This window comes from Temnothorax curvispinosus, unplaced genomic scaffold, assembly GCF_003070985.1.
Source record: "Temnothorax curvispinosus isolate PA1 unplaced genomic scaffold, ASM307098v1 QBEX01007293.1, whole genome shotgun sequence".
In the NCBI taxonomy this organism is placed as follows: Eukaryota; Metazoa; Arthropoda; class Insecta; order Hymenoptera; family Formicidae; genus Temnothorax; species Temnothorax curvispinosus.
The window spans coordinates 1-14618 of NW_020217073.1; the positions used below are offsets into that span (position 1 = coordinate 1).

The window sequence follows — 14618 nt, forward strand, 5'->3', positions numbered from 1 at the left end:
CACACACACATATACTCATATACGCAGTTTCCCAAAATTTCCTGCATATCCTTTCATCTATAGATTCCCTGATAAATTTGGGATGCATTTTTCTTAACGGTATAATTTTTTAACATTCAATTTTAAATATTTTTAATAATAATAAAAATAAATGCACGTTATAACTTTATATAATTAATATAATTTACTAATAATCCTAAACATCTTCAGTTTTCAATTTAAATTTATTATTTTACAGTAAACTTATATATGTGTGTGTATATATATATGTACACTTACATCCTTGAAGCTAATTTGAGAAGATCCCTGAATTTTTAATTATTTACAGTTCATGAATCAAAACTCCTTTTTAACTTCAAATTAGCCTAAAGATCTGTAGATGAAAGATAGTACAAGGAAGCTGAGATCATATACATATATATGTATGTATTTACAGGATATCTCGAAAACATTAAAAATTCTTTTAACGACATATTGTTTGATCAACTTATAATTAATTTTTCCTTAGCAAAAATGCTGACGTACGTAATCATTTTCAAATTATAAGCGATTAAACAAAAAAAGAAAATGCTTTACGAAACGTAATTTTCAAGGAACCAAATGAATAACAAAACTATGTTCCTTAACTAATTTCAGGTAAAAAATATATTTTAATAGAATTTTAATTTGAGGGTTTGTTGCAACAATATATAATGCAAAAAATTGAAAAGTTGCGATAAATGATTACTTCTTGCTAAGGAAAAATCGACCCTTAATTGACCAAACAATCTGTTATTAAAAAAACTTCCGATGGTGTTGAAACATCTTGTATATATGCGAAAAAATTGCATTTTGTTGACTTTAATAATGGGCTATAAGGAGACTAGTTACACATCTGGCCCGAATTTTATAATTATTCTAGAGCCACTTCGTTAAAAACTCATTTCTTTTTCTTGCGACACTAAATAATACCTATTATCCATGCTTTCTTATATTATCCACAAAACTTATATTATTGCGTGATTTATGCTCATTGCAAGAAAGCACGTCTAAATTTCTATCTAATAATTTAAAGCACGCTCATAAATCGGACGAGTATAATTTTAATTAATAAATTATCCAGCACTTGTTTTTTTCTTCAGATATAAAATATTCGTATTATTTTAACAAATAAAATATGTTTCACAGTGTACAACAGTAGTTGTAATAATTATATTTTTATAACAAAAATGTGTTTATATTACTTTGCAGCTATCACTAATAAAATCTTATAAGATTTATAAATCTTATAAAACCTGTTTCTATATAGGATATTTTATATAATATGAACAAATTATTGCAGATAAATTATGCATAAATTATGCATAAATTATGTAGATAAGTGCATTCGATACTTCCGTGCAAAGAAAATTCCATCAGATGGATTTAATAAAAGGATAGAGTTCTGGTAACATTTACAGAACATATGCATAAACAAAGCTATTGTAAATCCAACAGATTTAAAAAAAATAAGAAAAGAAATATATATTATCATATGTAGAAATTTAAAAGATACTGAATGGACAGGTTTGTTTGTGTTGCTCGCACTATTTGCATTTAGAATCTTTGCCTTCTTTTTCTCCAATGCCTAATGTATATTTATCTCGTTTTAAAGGCAGGAATTTTTGAGAATTTCAAGTAACACGAACAAATCTATTGTAACATAAATGTGACAAGTGTTATAAGTAAAAAAAAGTATAATCTTAAAAAAAGCGACCATCTTGAATTACCAGATACGTGTACTGCTTGCACACTGAAAGCAATCTCATGTACACTTTCATTCACGTTGCTGTGACTTGTTGAGCACATGCCCCCAAAAATAATTAGAAAGATTTCTTTTGAGAACGTCGCTCACCAAGTTCAGCAATTAATTAAAGCGGCATTACGTGAATACGCATTCACAAACAATTACATTTTCGCACGCTAAATGAACAGCTATGTTCTGTATCTCTTTGTAGATATATAGATATGATTATTTTTTACTAAAATTTTCATGTATCCGACGTATTTATCAGAAAAATTGCGTCGTTTCGGTGTCCCAAATGATATCACATTCTCAGATGGTTGAGCAGTAAAAGCCTTCTCAATCTTAACACAAACAAAGGCTATTTGTCATTTTTAACATCAAATCTCACGATTCTCTGCTAGCAACCGTTGCGTCTGGTATGGGCCAATAACGGCGGCATCTATAATTACAGAAAATTGACATCTTTATTCAGAAGGGAACGTATATGCGATATCATTAGTTTTAATTAATTTTACGTAGTGACATATCAAGCTAAGGAAATAATATATCAAATATCTGAGACTATTTTTTCGTGTACCAGTCAGATACGTGTGTGCGATATATATTCACCTAGCTTTATTTTCTGCTATGTGAGGTGGCAACGATGTAGGCGGTGGTGGTGGTTGACGAGAAGATTTTGGCGGTCCACTGCTATTAGAATCACTTTCACTGCTCTCTTCGGATTTTTTACCAGGCTCCCGTAAAAGATGCGAAGGTACTCCCCTAGGAGAAAGTCTTGGCAATACTTCAGATTGCGGTCTCGTTCTATGTTGCGGTCTTTGGAACTGCAGATTCAGCTGACTAGCGTCTGTCACATATTTTTCACTTTGTCTTCGGCGGCGCAAAGCGGGCGTACATCCAGTTAAATTTTCATCTTCGGCAGAGCTGGCTGAAGTTAAAGGTGACATGATTGGTCTAGCCGCTACATAGAATCTATATTATATTAGTTTTACTAACTATTCTCCTTTTCCTTAGTTGCGGTCGCGGGCACGGGTAGTTTTTCTACGTCACTTCCAGTTCCCGCCTTGATATTTAAAGTGTTAGTCTCGGGCGTCGATTCGGATAACGAACACCTTGGACTTCTAACAGGAACCGGTATTTTACTATGAGCGATGTACGTCCTACTAGATGTTTCCTTCTCTTTATTGTCCTTATTATCACGAATCGGTACTGCATTTTGTACAGTAGTCAAGGCAGTAGTGGCATTAATCGATTCCTTTTGCAAACTCGCGTTTGCAGTTGGTCGATTCTCGGTCGCGTCGTAATATATCGATGGTTCTTCCGGTCCCGGATTAGGACTAGCTGGACTACCTGCCGTGCCGTTCGTCAATTTCTCTACAAATTCAGATAATGCAAATATTTGCATTATAAACGTAAAATGGATTGCAGTTGACTAACGCACTGATTCACTAATCAATAACAGATTTGTGTGAGAAAAAAAAAAAACAATCGATTGCACGTACTTTGTAACGGTTCCCTGTCAGCACTAGTCTGCACAATTGTAGCACCACCGGTTGCATCTACCACTCTGATTTCCAATCTACCCGCTACTGCTTCTTCCTCTTCCTCTCCTCTAGGAGTGTTAAACATTGCATCGGGAGAGAAAGCTACTGCTGGTAGACTAGATCTTCTGACTGGTGCGGTCTGTCTCGGTTCATCGTATCGAGTAGCAATATTCCTCATAACATCGACTTCATACAGCAAATCATCAAATGCCGCTTGCTGAACCTGTTACCATCGAAATTTAGATACGTCTGTGTAAAAGCACGCAGTAGCGTTCGTACGTAGAACACGGTACGAACCAATGGAGCTTCGAGATAAGCTCGAACGTGTGGCGCTAAAACTGGAACGCTCCAAGCTCGCGGGAGTGCTCCTTGCAGTTCTGGATATTTTTCGATACCCGCAATGTTTAAACATCTATGCGGCACCGCTGGTCTCGGAGAATCCTCGCTTATTTTCGACAGTGCTATGGGCATGGGCATTAAAGACTGCTGTTGACACACATTTGAGGCATTTGATTGAGTTGCGACGGGTTTTGTATCCACGTGCTGTGAACCCTCGATGATACCTGTGGACTGCATGCGAGCATGCGTAAATTTGTTTAAATTTCGACCATTGTTCGAACGAAACATTTTTAGTGTAATATGCTCCTGCTTATCTATGTTCTTTATTGTAATAAGCAAGAATTTTTACTTGTGGCGGTATGGATGGGGCATTTGTCCCTTTGTGCTCGGGGCTCTGCAAATTTTCGCCTTTCCACTCGTTATCAGTCTCTTCGGAATCGTCAAATTGTGATTTCCATTGCGAGGCCAGAGTCAATCCTCCGCCGCCTTTGGTCACTTGTTGCAGGGCGGACACGTTGTCGTCGTCTATTTGCGCAAATTGCGTAATAGAACAGTCACGTACCGCCGAACGTCCGCTTCTGACTTGTTGTCGGCTATCTGCTCTCCTTCTGGGTTCTCTTCTCAGAGGTTCTCTTTGTTCAGTTACCTGAAAATATAAAATTTGTGCAACTGTCAGTTGTGATCTAAGTATAAAAATCTGTCGTGTAAAATATAGATCGCGTATTCACCGGGCTTTGATTTCCAACGTGTTTAGTATTAGTTACGTCATAAGAGCAATAAGAAGCGTCGACTTCCGTCTGTATACGAGGGCTCGGTAATTCCCCAGACGTTCCCTCGGGTGTAGCGATGCGCAAACGGGCAAGAGTAGCGGGCAATGTAGCGCCGCTCGCTGATTTCCTAAGTGGTGCTGTTGCATTTGTTACTGTTTTAAAGCGAGGAACCTCGGATGCGGAACGTGCGGAAGCCATCAATGCATCTCCCTCGTTATCTACCTGCTTTTCTACTGGCGTAGGAACTTGAGATTCTACTGCCATCGAGACTGCGCGTCGTTTCTTGGGAGATCCTATGCGATGAACGATACTTACTACTGTGATAACGTTAACAAACAAACAAACAATATAGATTGCAACATAGGTTGTAAAACTGTACAAACCTTGGGTTGGCAAAGGTGGCACAGTCTGTTGCGCGACCTGTTGATGCGTATTATCCGTCGTTGGTATTGTGGCATTGCAATTTTTATCCCTACCATGATTGCTGATAGCTGCTGCAAATGGCACTGGAGAACCTTCTATTCCACGTTGCCTGTTTCTTCTATATATACTTTCGTAATCCAATTGTGCCTATGTCAAACAAATGCAAAACAAAAAACACGATAAAAAATGGATTGTATTCTCTAAAACGTTAAAAAATATTAAAGATCTCTAAAAATGTAGCACGTATATAAGTGCTGTCCTAATAAGTTGAATAAGATAAAAATATTTATATGATTATACGAGAGTTTTGTATTTCTTACATCCAACTCCTTTCTGTTGTCTGGTTCCACGTTCTCTTGGTTATTCGTATCCACATTTGTGGTTGGAGGCTGATTGAGAGTAGTAGCTGTAGTTAGAGCAGGTGGTACAGCTACCGTAGGTAATGATCTAGTACTTGATAAACCTTCATTAGCTATTAATGGCCTTTCCCAATCATAGGGATCGTTTGGTTTTACACCTCTACGTTTCATACATCGTTCAAACAGACCAGCTAACATACCGTAATCTGGTTTATCTGCATACTCCAAACTCTACGAAAATATAAAAATGTTTCGCATTATTACAAAGACAAATATTTAACTATCCTATAATTAGTACAAATCATATCGAAGATCACCTGAATGTGTTCTAAAAAGACTCGTAGATCGGATGGAAGATGTTTTAAAAGTAATCGATGATCATATTTTTCTTTCATGAGACCCACCTGTACAAGATTTTACGAATACTTAAATAATGCTCTTACGTACACACAAAACTGCCCCTGTGTATCTTATAACTGTCTGTGAACTTGAAAAAACTCTCCAACACTTACTTGCTCTTTATCTTTTATTTTTCGCCATGGCAGTTGCCCATTAACGAATTCGACTAGCATATAAAATAGTGACCATAAATCATCATGTCGGCCCATCTCTTTATTTTTGTGTGCATTGACTGACGCGTATCGGACGGTTCCTCTAAATCCCGCAGCGGCACGAGGCGGTCGCACCTCTCCCGTACTGGTCGTGAATTGTCGAGCTAGACCAAAATCTAACATGTATACCAGCCTTGAGTTGTACGGATGGCGGCCAATTGAAAAATTTGACTGTAATACAAAATATTACTATTAATATTCTTATGACTATGCACGTCTATAATATGTGGTTCAGTAAAAGTACAGATTATCCAAAATATGTAAACTCTATGTAAACAACAATGCGTAAGCACACACTTACAGGTTTAATATCTCTATGCAAAAATCCCACTTGATGAATACTTTCTATAGCTTTTAAAATTTGAAGACCAAGACGTAACGTAGTAGAAAGTGAAAAAGCTCCTCGCGGTTGTGCTCTGCGCAATTCCGCCAAGTTCTTTCCTTGTAATTGCATTACAACATAATTAAATCTATCGTTACGTCCACAGCCAATAAAACGGCAAACATGGTCTTTACCTAGAACAATTTTTATAATAGAGCAATAATTCAGAAATAAAAAATATCTGACTTACTTTTATATTTTGATCATAAATATCTGTTTAGTTAAAAAGTTTATACTAACCCTGTAATTTTTTCAGTACAGCTACCTCCATCTTCAAGACTTGTTTTGGCTGCCGTGCAGATTCAACTTTAAGGGCCACTTGTTCCTTCGTCATTAAATCAAGACCTTCGTAAATTTCACCAAATCCCCCGCCACCTATTTTTCTCACCTATATATCAAAAAGACACATGTTTTTCTTAGATAATATATCTGAGCTACACTGACCAAACGGCAAATACAGCATCGATATAAAAATATTTTTCCTTCGATATATGTAATGTTCATTGACACCTTCAAGTATTTCTTAATAAAAGTGACACGCTATAAAAGGGACACGTACTACGTTTACACGAGCGTTACTTTTGTAGTAACTTGTGATGCGTCACCCGTTTACGCGGAGTAACGTATCGTAAGTTACTACAAAATCCCATTTACGTGAAGGACGTATCGCAAGTTACTACAGAAGTAACGCTCGCGTAAACGTAGTATAAGACATTTACTACGTTTACGCGAGCGTTACTTCTGTAGTAACTTACGATACGTTACTCCGCGTAAACGGGATTTTGTAGTAACTTACGATACGTTACTCCGCGTAAACGAGTGATATATCAGAAGTTACTACAAAAGTAACGCTCGCGTAAACGTAGTATTAGAATACATGAAAAGAATTAAAACATGCTTACAACTTTCCAACGCTCTTTGACCACATGGCCGGGCTGCAGCAGATCTTCGCTCGTCATAGTTATATTATTATTTTGATCCGTGCTTTCGTCGCCTACATTCCTCAACGCCGAATCCTCGGGGTTCGCGGACCTGGAAAGCGTAAGTGACAGATTATGTCGTAAATATATGTAGACGTGACGCAGCGCGTGCCCGCGCGCGATAGCGCTATGTCACCGCGTCGACCAAGTAAACTGTCAACGCGTAATGCATCTCGAATACGGATTTTAACCTGAAATGACGTTTGACAAAATTGGTCGATACGCGCCCTGCGCTAGGCAGCCATGATTGCGTGCGAGATAAAAGTGTCGCTGTCGCTGTATCAGTTCCTTGCTATTCGGTCCTGAAGCAAATCTCCATATCAAGCGATCTTCCGATCGCTCGCATCAACTCGCGGCTCGCGGCTCGCGGCACTCGCGCTCTCTCTCCCTCTCTACCTTTGCCTTCGACCTAGCGATCGTTACTCTGCCAGCGTGATTCGGCTCGCCGACTATAACTGATGTCACGAGTCACGACGGTCACGACAATCAATTGAGGCAGTCGAGCACGCACATTTTCGGCTCTTTTTCGCAATTTTGTTCTCGACTGGCGGTGCCGACAGTGCCGACGAGTCGACGTCGACGGGCGATCATCGTTGACGATCGACGCGAGGCGTGACATAAAAAGCGACCTTCTTTCGCCGCCTACGACCAACTGCAGCGAATCAGCGAATTAAACGAATTTTCATGTCGCGGCGAGACGTTCGCCAGGTTCGCCCGTCGCGGTCGTCGCGAACGAACGCGTTTTTCACCGAGATCACCACCAACCACAACCGTGAACCGCCGCGGCCGCGCGTATCCACTACCGAAACCGAGAGTCCGAGTCCGAGAGCGGCGAGGCAGGGCGAGAGCGCCGAGAGCCGAGAGCCGATCCAAATATATATATAGGTATACAATAGTATTTTATTTTTACTAACAATGTCGTCTGCTAGAGACACCGCGCTCACACGGCGCGAGGCGCGACGTCCGCGACGTCGCGACGTTCCTCTCGTGCGCGACGTACTCTCGGCGGAGACGACACGGTCGCACAAGGCACGCGCACAGCGCACAGCTCCCTTCACAATCCCGTCGTCGTCGTCGTCGTCGTTGCCGCCGCCGCCATATCCTTCTCGTGGCCGGGCCGCCGTCCGCGCAACGGTCTCGAATTACCGTGTAGCCGATCACTCGCTCGTCGCGGCCGGGCCCGGGTGTCTGCGGCTGCCGCGAGTGCCGTGAAACTTGCCGTCAAATGCCAGCGGGACGGCCATCTTTCGATTTCGCACCGCACGAGAATCGTAGTGCGCGAAATCGCCGGGAGATAGCGCGCGATGTACGGCGATCGATGCACCCTCCTGCTATGCTGGCCATTGCTGGCCTCTCTCTCTCTCTCTCTCTCGCTCTGTCTCGTTCTCTCCACGCCCCACGGCACACCACACGCCCGCGCCCACTCGAGCCCGGCGCCTCTTCTCTTTCTCTCTTTCTCTCTCGCACGTTTATTATTGGTTATTATCTCGCGTAAATCTTGCGCTCTTTTATCGTGTAGTTGCGCGCCTCAAAGTTCCGCATGGTAATAAGTAAACGCATCGGCGCGACAACGCCGACAAAGTAAAATTTCCTTTCACGGCGCATCGTGGAAAAGGAGATGGACAATTACAAATATTTGAATTCGTAACGTATCCCCCTCCTCTATGAATCATCAATCGTATTATCGTTTCACGAGTGCTCGTTCATTGACGATCATTGACGATCGAGTCGTATTAGGAGCGCTTATTCGCGGCTTATTAATTTATATAAGCTGCGAGAGTCGGTCGCAACTGGTCGCAACTCGCAACTCGCAACTCGCAACTGTCGCGCGTCGCAAGCGTGAAGCGCGCCACGGCCGCGGCACGACGTTCTTCCGAGTGAATTGTTATTTTAAGAAGACGGGAATTTTTTGTGACAAGAGACAGTTATAGAGCGCAAGCATATATACGTATGGTATTCTGCCTACGCAATACGCATACTGCCGTGCATACCGCATTACGCACACGTACAGCGCATAAATTATAATAAAGGTCATTAAGAATTCGATTGCCCGTTATCGTGGCGTTGGAGTTGTCGCGTGCAATTTAGAAAAAGCTAGGAATAATTATTTGTGTAACAAGTGCGGGAAGTTGAGAATTGAAGCCTTCGGCTCGTGCGCTCCGCACCCATGTTCAATTCTCAACTTCCCGCACTTGTTACACAAATAACTATTTAATTACAGCAGAGTAATTATGACAGAGGAAAATAAAATACTCGTCATTGGCCCTACTATGTATCGTACTTATTAGAATTCGCATAAATTGTCGCGCTGTCTTTTGTCATAAATTTAAATACTGTTGGGTTGGATAAAAAAGGATTTTGATTCCGTTTCGGTTAATTATATATTAAAGCGGCGTAAAGCGCTTATAATAAAATTTTGACCGTCTGCTCGCGGCTCCCTTTGCTTAGAGGGCATAATTTAAGTTTAAACGTCTATTTTTAAACGGCCTCACTCGGCATATAATACACCGAGAGCAGCATCTTCCTCCTCGCCAGACAACTTTTCCAACTTGTCTCCATTTTTCTCACTCCGTTTTCTTATTCCGTACGAGCCAACGTTGCGCGGCCGTATCTCATGATCTGCGCGATCTGCGCGGAAATAAGAATAGCTTAGAACGCGAAATACTTCGTTTATCGCTCAATCTAAATTTCGAAATAAGCGAGCGATAGAGCAAAGCCGTTATCATTTATATACACCTATTCACTCGGATTTCGGATTACTTACATACGAATAGAACATTCCGTAAGTCTATCAATTACACATATGCACGGATGCACGACCAATTTGTGTTTTACAGTTATCGAATGATAATGGTAACGCAAAATGGATTTAAAGAATATATACGACGCGATGATTATTTAAGAGGCTTTAATAATAGGATATTCCGTTTCTCTCTCGGACGCGATACAAATCGTAGATAGAGAATATAGAGACCCCGGGCGCTAAAATAGACGGTAATTATATTGTTATATAATTAAGCGTCAAAAGTTATTGTCGCTTCTTAATTATCTATATGCCGACTATGCCTACGCTTTGTATCGTAGCTTGATTCACCAAACCATTTCGATTTTCAAATAAATATATCTCTAGATGTTTAGATTGAAGAATTAGCGTGAACGCTTTTGCTAAGATAAAACTACGAAAATAAAAATATATAAAATAAAACAAGAGCTTTGATTAAATTATTTAAATTTTTTATTTTCAAGAAAATTAAGTGGGGAGAGAGGTAAAAGGAAAGACGACTTTACAAAAGAAATTTTTGTCACAAACTCTTTCAATCTACTGTGCCGAGAGAAGAAGCTCGTGAAGAGAAATATGCTTTATTTTCTCTCTATTTATAAGAGAAGCGTTAATCCAGATATATCTTAGTTATAATTTCGGGAAGTATTCCAAAACGGTTAAGTTTAACGCTCTGGCAAAGGCTTGTAAATCATCTGCTCGAAGTATGCGTATATGCGCGTATACGTTTAGAAAATGATATACGCTCGCGCGCAAACATACGTAACCATATACGTTAATTAAACGGTTATAGATATAGATAATAATCGGTGCACGCCTGCATGGCTTGCACGGTCGCCCGCGTTAGTTAACTAAAATTAAAGCCGCGGGCCGCGGGCCGCGGGTCACGAAAAGCAAGTTATACGCTGTGAAGTTAGATTCGACTGATCACTTGGCGCGTTCGACTTGACCCCTTGGACGTCGCGTTTCGTCGCGTCCGTCGCGTCACGTCAATTAATCGGGGATCCGGGGGAGGGCGTCTTGTATACGTACCATTTCATGATCTTGACGAAAACAAACGGTGAGCGGGAGGTGCGATAAAACGTATTTCGCGGATCAGACCGACGGGAAGCAGAGCGATGTACACCGAATATACGTCGAACACCGGACGCGGAAAGAAGGTAAAGACCGAATCAAGGTTCTCGCACGTGTTTTTCGCGAGCCGGGCCGTTTTAAACCGTCGAACCGGCGCGGGCGCGCGGCGGCAGGGCAGATTCACCTCCTCGACTCCGGGCGACGCGCGACGGCGACGACGACCGACGACCGAGCCGGACTCGTCACTCGCGAGAGTCGAGTCATAACAGCGCTTCGCTCTTTGGCATCGGACCTGCGACGCCGCGACGCCGCGACGCCGCGACCACGAAATCGTCCCCTTCGGCCCCTGCTCCGCTGCTCCTGCTTCGCTCTAGCCGCTTCACCTCGGCAGCTCGGTTGTCCCCGGGTTGTCCCGCGACAACCCTCTCTCGAGAAGCGAGCGAATTTCCATCGAGATTCCTGCATTTCCCGCTTTTATCCTCCACCCTACTTCACACTCCACAGTGTGTACAGTGCACAGTCACGTTGCGCGTTGGCTCGGTTGGCCGACGTTGGACGTCGTCGCGCGATCAATTTCTTTATGACGATTCATATACGGCACAATGCAGGGCGAATCCCTTCTGATCGAGCATTCACCTCCGTCGCCCGTTTATCTCATTAATCTTTGATATATTTGCGGTAAACGAATTATACTTATCATTGTTTTACGAACCTTTTTCGTTAATGTCAAAGATATTTCTCCACGCTTTTCTTCTGAAATCTGAAATAGATTTTAACTACTTCCAAAAAATACGCCCACAACTATAATATAATTCTCGACGAATTCCTTGAAATTGAAAATTAATTATGCAAATTGATATAATGCACTCTTAATACAATTTATTTCATATAACAATGCAAATCTTAAAAAAAAATTCTCTTTGCGGGTTAAAATGGTTATGATTCGTTTAAAGTATAGAATGATAAACAAGCTTCTAAAAATAATATTGGTTTACGAATCTCGTTTGGTACTTGGTACTCTATCTGGATTCGCTTCACAGTCAAAACTTCGTAGCAATTATACTGTCGGTAAAATCGTTGTTTGCTAAATAATTGAGTAACAATTAAATTACAGAATTATTTACAATCTTGTTGCATCATCGAAATTAGAATATTATTATATTTAACATTTCAGAAACTAATTGTGATTTTATTTACAAGACAAGCGGATTTAATAATATCTGTTTATTATTAATGTTGCATTATTATTACTTTTATACATATTTGATATTGGCCATCAACAATTTTTATTTCCCCGCCCCTAGTGTTTTTATTCGTTTGTTCAAAAACTAACGCGATATATTTTCATAATAATAGTAATAATAATAATAATAATAATATAATATAATATAATATAATAATATAATAATAATACATAATGCATAATACATAATAATTCATAGTCATTGCATGTGACACGTGACCATCTCAGTAATAATCACCCCGCGCTAAATACATCGTCGTTCTTTTAAATCGCCCCGTACTAAAACGACGTGCGTATCGGAACAATCGGTACGCGCGATAAGTAGGTAAACGCAGCGCGTAAATCGATATTCAACAAATAAGATTTAAGTAAAACAATGGTACATACATGCACGTTTGATGCGATGAAAGTCGTGACGGAAAATTAATCGCTTGGCGCAGATTGCGTACAGATTCGCAAATTATCGCGCTGTGCGTCGCGCGTTATCTTCTCTTTTCTCTTTTCTAAACAAAAGCAGAATTTCGCACAACGCAAATATGTACGTGCTACGGTGTCGCGCTTTTCACTTTGCATAATATGATGATTATGAAAAAACTATCACGTACCCGCAAGAAGGAAATTCTATCTCGAATGATCGACGATTGCTCAAAAGAATGTGTGTATGTCATGTGTATGTGTATCGTGTGTCGTGTGTCACAATACGTACGCGTGTCGTTAGTCGTTACTCGTTACCATTGTAATTCGCGTGCGAAGGGAATCTAATCGTCCATATACAATAGATTAGTATCGCTTATTTGCTTATAATATCACTAATATCAGTATCGGCATATAACCGCAAGGACAATTTTTATCATTCGTAAAAAAATAGTTCACTGCTAGTGCATCGAATTTCAACGTTTTTCTTTTCTCAGGCTAATTGCATGAATCTGGTACGACGTTCGAGTAAGATGTAAGATGTATTCGCGATGTAATATAAGTGAGCCCTCGTTCCCGAAACGTGGTTTACTACAAACGTGGGATGCTAAAATGCGGCTCCAGGCTGTAAGTGTCGAAAATTAGAGTGCGAAGAGAAAAAAGTTTATTCCGATAGCATACAAATCAATCGAAGCGTGCATGCGCTTTTATGCGTGCTATGTGTGTGTGTGTGTGTGTGTGTGTGTACGTTAAAATTGTGGTGTATGTGTAGTAATATCGATCGGACACGATGATCGTCCGATTCACACGGGCAAATCGAGTGGAACGCGGTTTACGCTACAACAGATTTTTGCTGAAAAGAATACCGCTCACTCACAGCCGTTATTGTCAGTTTGTCTGGACGTCACTAAATATTCAGAGCACATACTACGTACGCGCGACTACTATAGATCGAAGCTCGTAACGCGAAGGAGATTTAAAAAATTATTGATTTACGTTCCGCGGCGCTTTTGCTGTTGTTCGAGGAAAAGAAAACTCGAGCCTATTATACTTCGAACGCGATAACGCGAGGGAGAAGCGTTCCCTTTTATGTCAAACGTAATTATGAACGTAAAAAGGAAGGAACTAGTCGCCAATTTTTGAATTTTTATTGCAAAATATTGCTAAATATGCGAAGCGACTATCAGAAGAGAACATATATTTAGAAATTATTATTCCCTGTTAATTATTACATTATAGTATAGTAGTAATAAAATTGCAGTTCTAATGCTCTTCTAAAAAATAACTGTATTTGAGAAACATACTGTATTTTGAGAAATTATCTAGTTCCTTCCCGCATAAATAATGTTTAATTACAATTGGGATCGATTCAAATCGTCCTTTCGCCGACGCAAAATTAACTTGAAATTCAAAGAGATTTCGTCTTTCAATCCCTATTCTATTCGATCGCGAAATTTCGTTACCTCTCTAGCGATGCACGATCAGTTTGACAATTTTCCGTTATTTTATAATTTTAGATTCGAGAGAGGCGTCGACGCCAGTTGTACGAGAGAGAAAAAGCTACTTCGTCTTCGTCGACCGTCGCGCGCGTCGATGGAACCTAGCTCGCTCTCTCGAGTCCCACATACTTACTACTCGCTAATCGTGTCTACGTGGTCTACGGGCGATGATAAGAGGACAAGAGGTACGTGCTGGTTTATAAGACCCGGCGATCAGTGCGATATTGGTGGTGCATCGGTTGCAACTTGCAACCGATAAGCGTGACGCGATGTATACCGTAAAAAGAAGCGTTCCTAGTCGCGGTCAGTTTGCATCGCAAATCGCAACGCGACTTCCTAGACAACTCAGACTTTGGATGTCTGAAAACGAGGACATCTCTTCGACATTCTTGTTGCCTAGATTAACTTCGATATCATGAATATTTGGTGAGCTCTT

At 40.6% G+C, this 14618-nt stretch overlaps 1 protein-coding gene across 3 annotated transcripts; it reads right to left on the reverse strand.

Annotated features, from left to right (window-relative positions):
- Nucleotides 1–1461: 1461 nt before the first annotated feature.
- On the reverse strand, nucleotides 1462–11095 carry LOC112456914 (tau-tubulin kinase homolog Asator-like). Of its 3 annotated transcripts, none has more exons than XM_025019726.1 (15): nucleotides 10985–11095; nucleotides 7096–7225; nucleotides 6434–6581; nucleotides 6113–6327; nucleotides 5713–5982; nucleotides 5518–5604; nucleotides 5162–5431; nucleotides 4802–4988; nucleotides 4377–4711; nucleotides 3998–4294; nucleotides 3607–3879; nucleotides 3268–3532; nucleotides 2762–3139; nucleotides 2375–2693; nucleotides 1462–2204 (listed from the first exon to the last, which is right to left on the reverse strand). In XM_025019726.1, the coding sequence occupies exons 1-15, from the start codon at nucleotides 10990–10992 to the stop codon at nucleotides 2150–2152; spliced, it is 3237 nt and encodes a 1078-aa protein (XP_024875494.1). In that variant the 5' UTR covers nucleotides 10993–11095; the 3' UTR covers nucleotides 1462–2149. The 3 variants fall into 3 exon arrangements, with proteins under 3 accessions (XP_024875494.1, XP_024875495.1, XP_024875496.1); XM_025019727.1 differs by lacking the exon at nucleotides 10985–11095 and adding an exon at nucleotides 8088–8183; XM_025019728.1 differs by lacking the exon at nucleotides 10985–11095 and adding an exon at nucleotides 7365–7866.
- Nucleotides 11096–14618: the final 3523 nt, after the last annotated feature.

Bases quoted from the DNA above. Each gene is read 5' to 3' on its own strand.
- LOC112456914 (XM_025019726.1), bottom strand. The intron at 5,432-5,517 runs GTGATCTTCGAT...ATATTTTCGTAG, and splicing joins TCTTTTTAGAACACATTCAG to AGTTTGGAGTATGCAGATAA. The intron at 4,989-5,161 runs GTAAGAAATACA...TGTTTGACATAG, and splicing joins ACAACAGAAAGGAGTTGGAT to GCACAATTGGATTACGAAAG.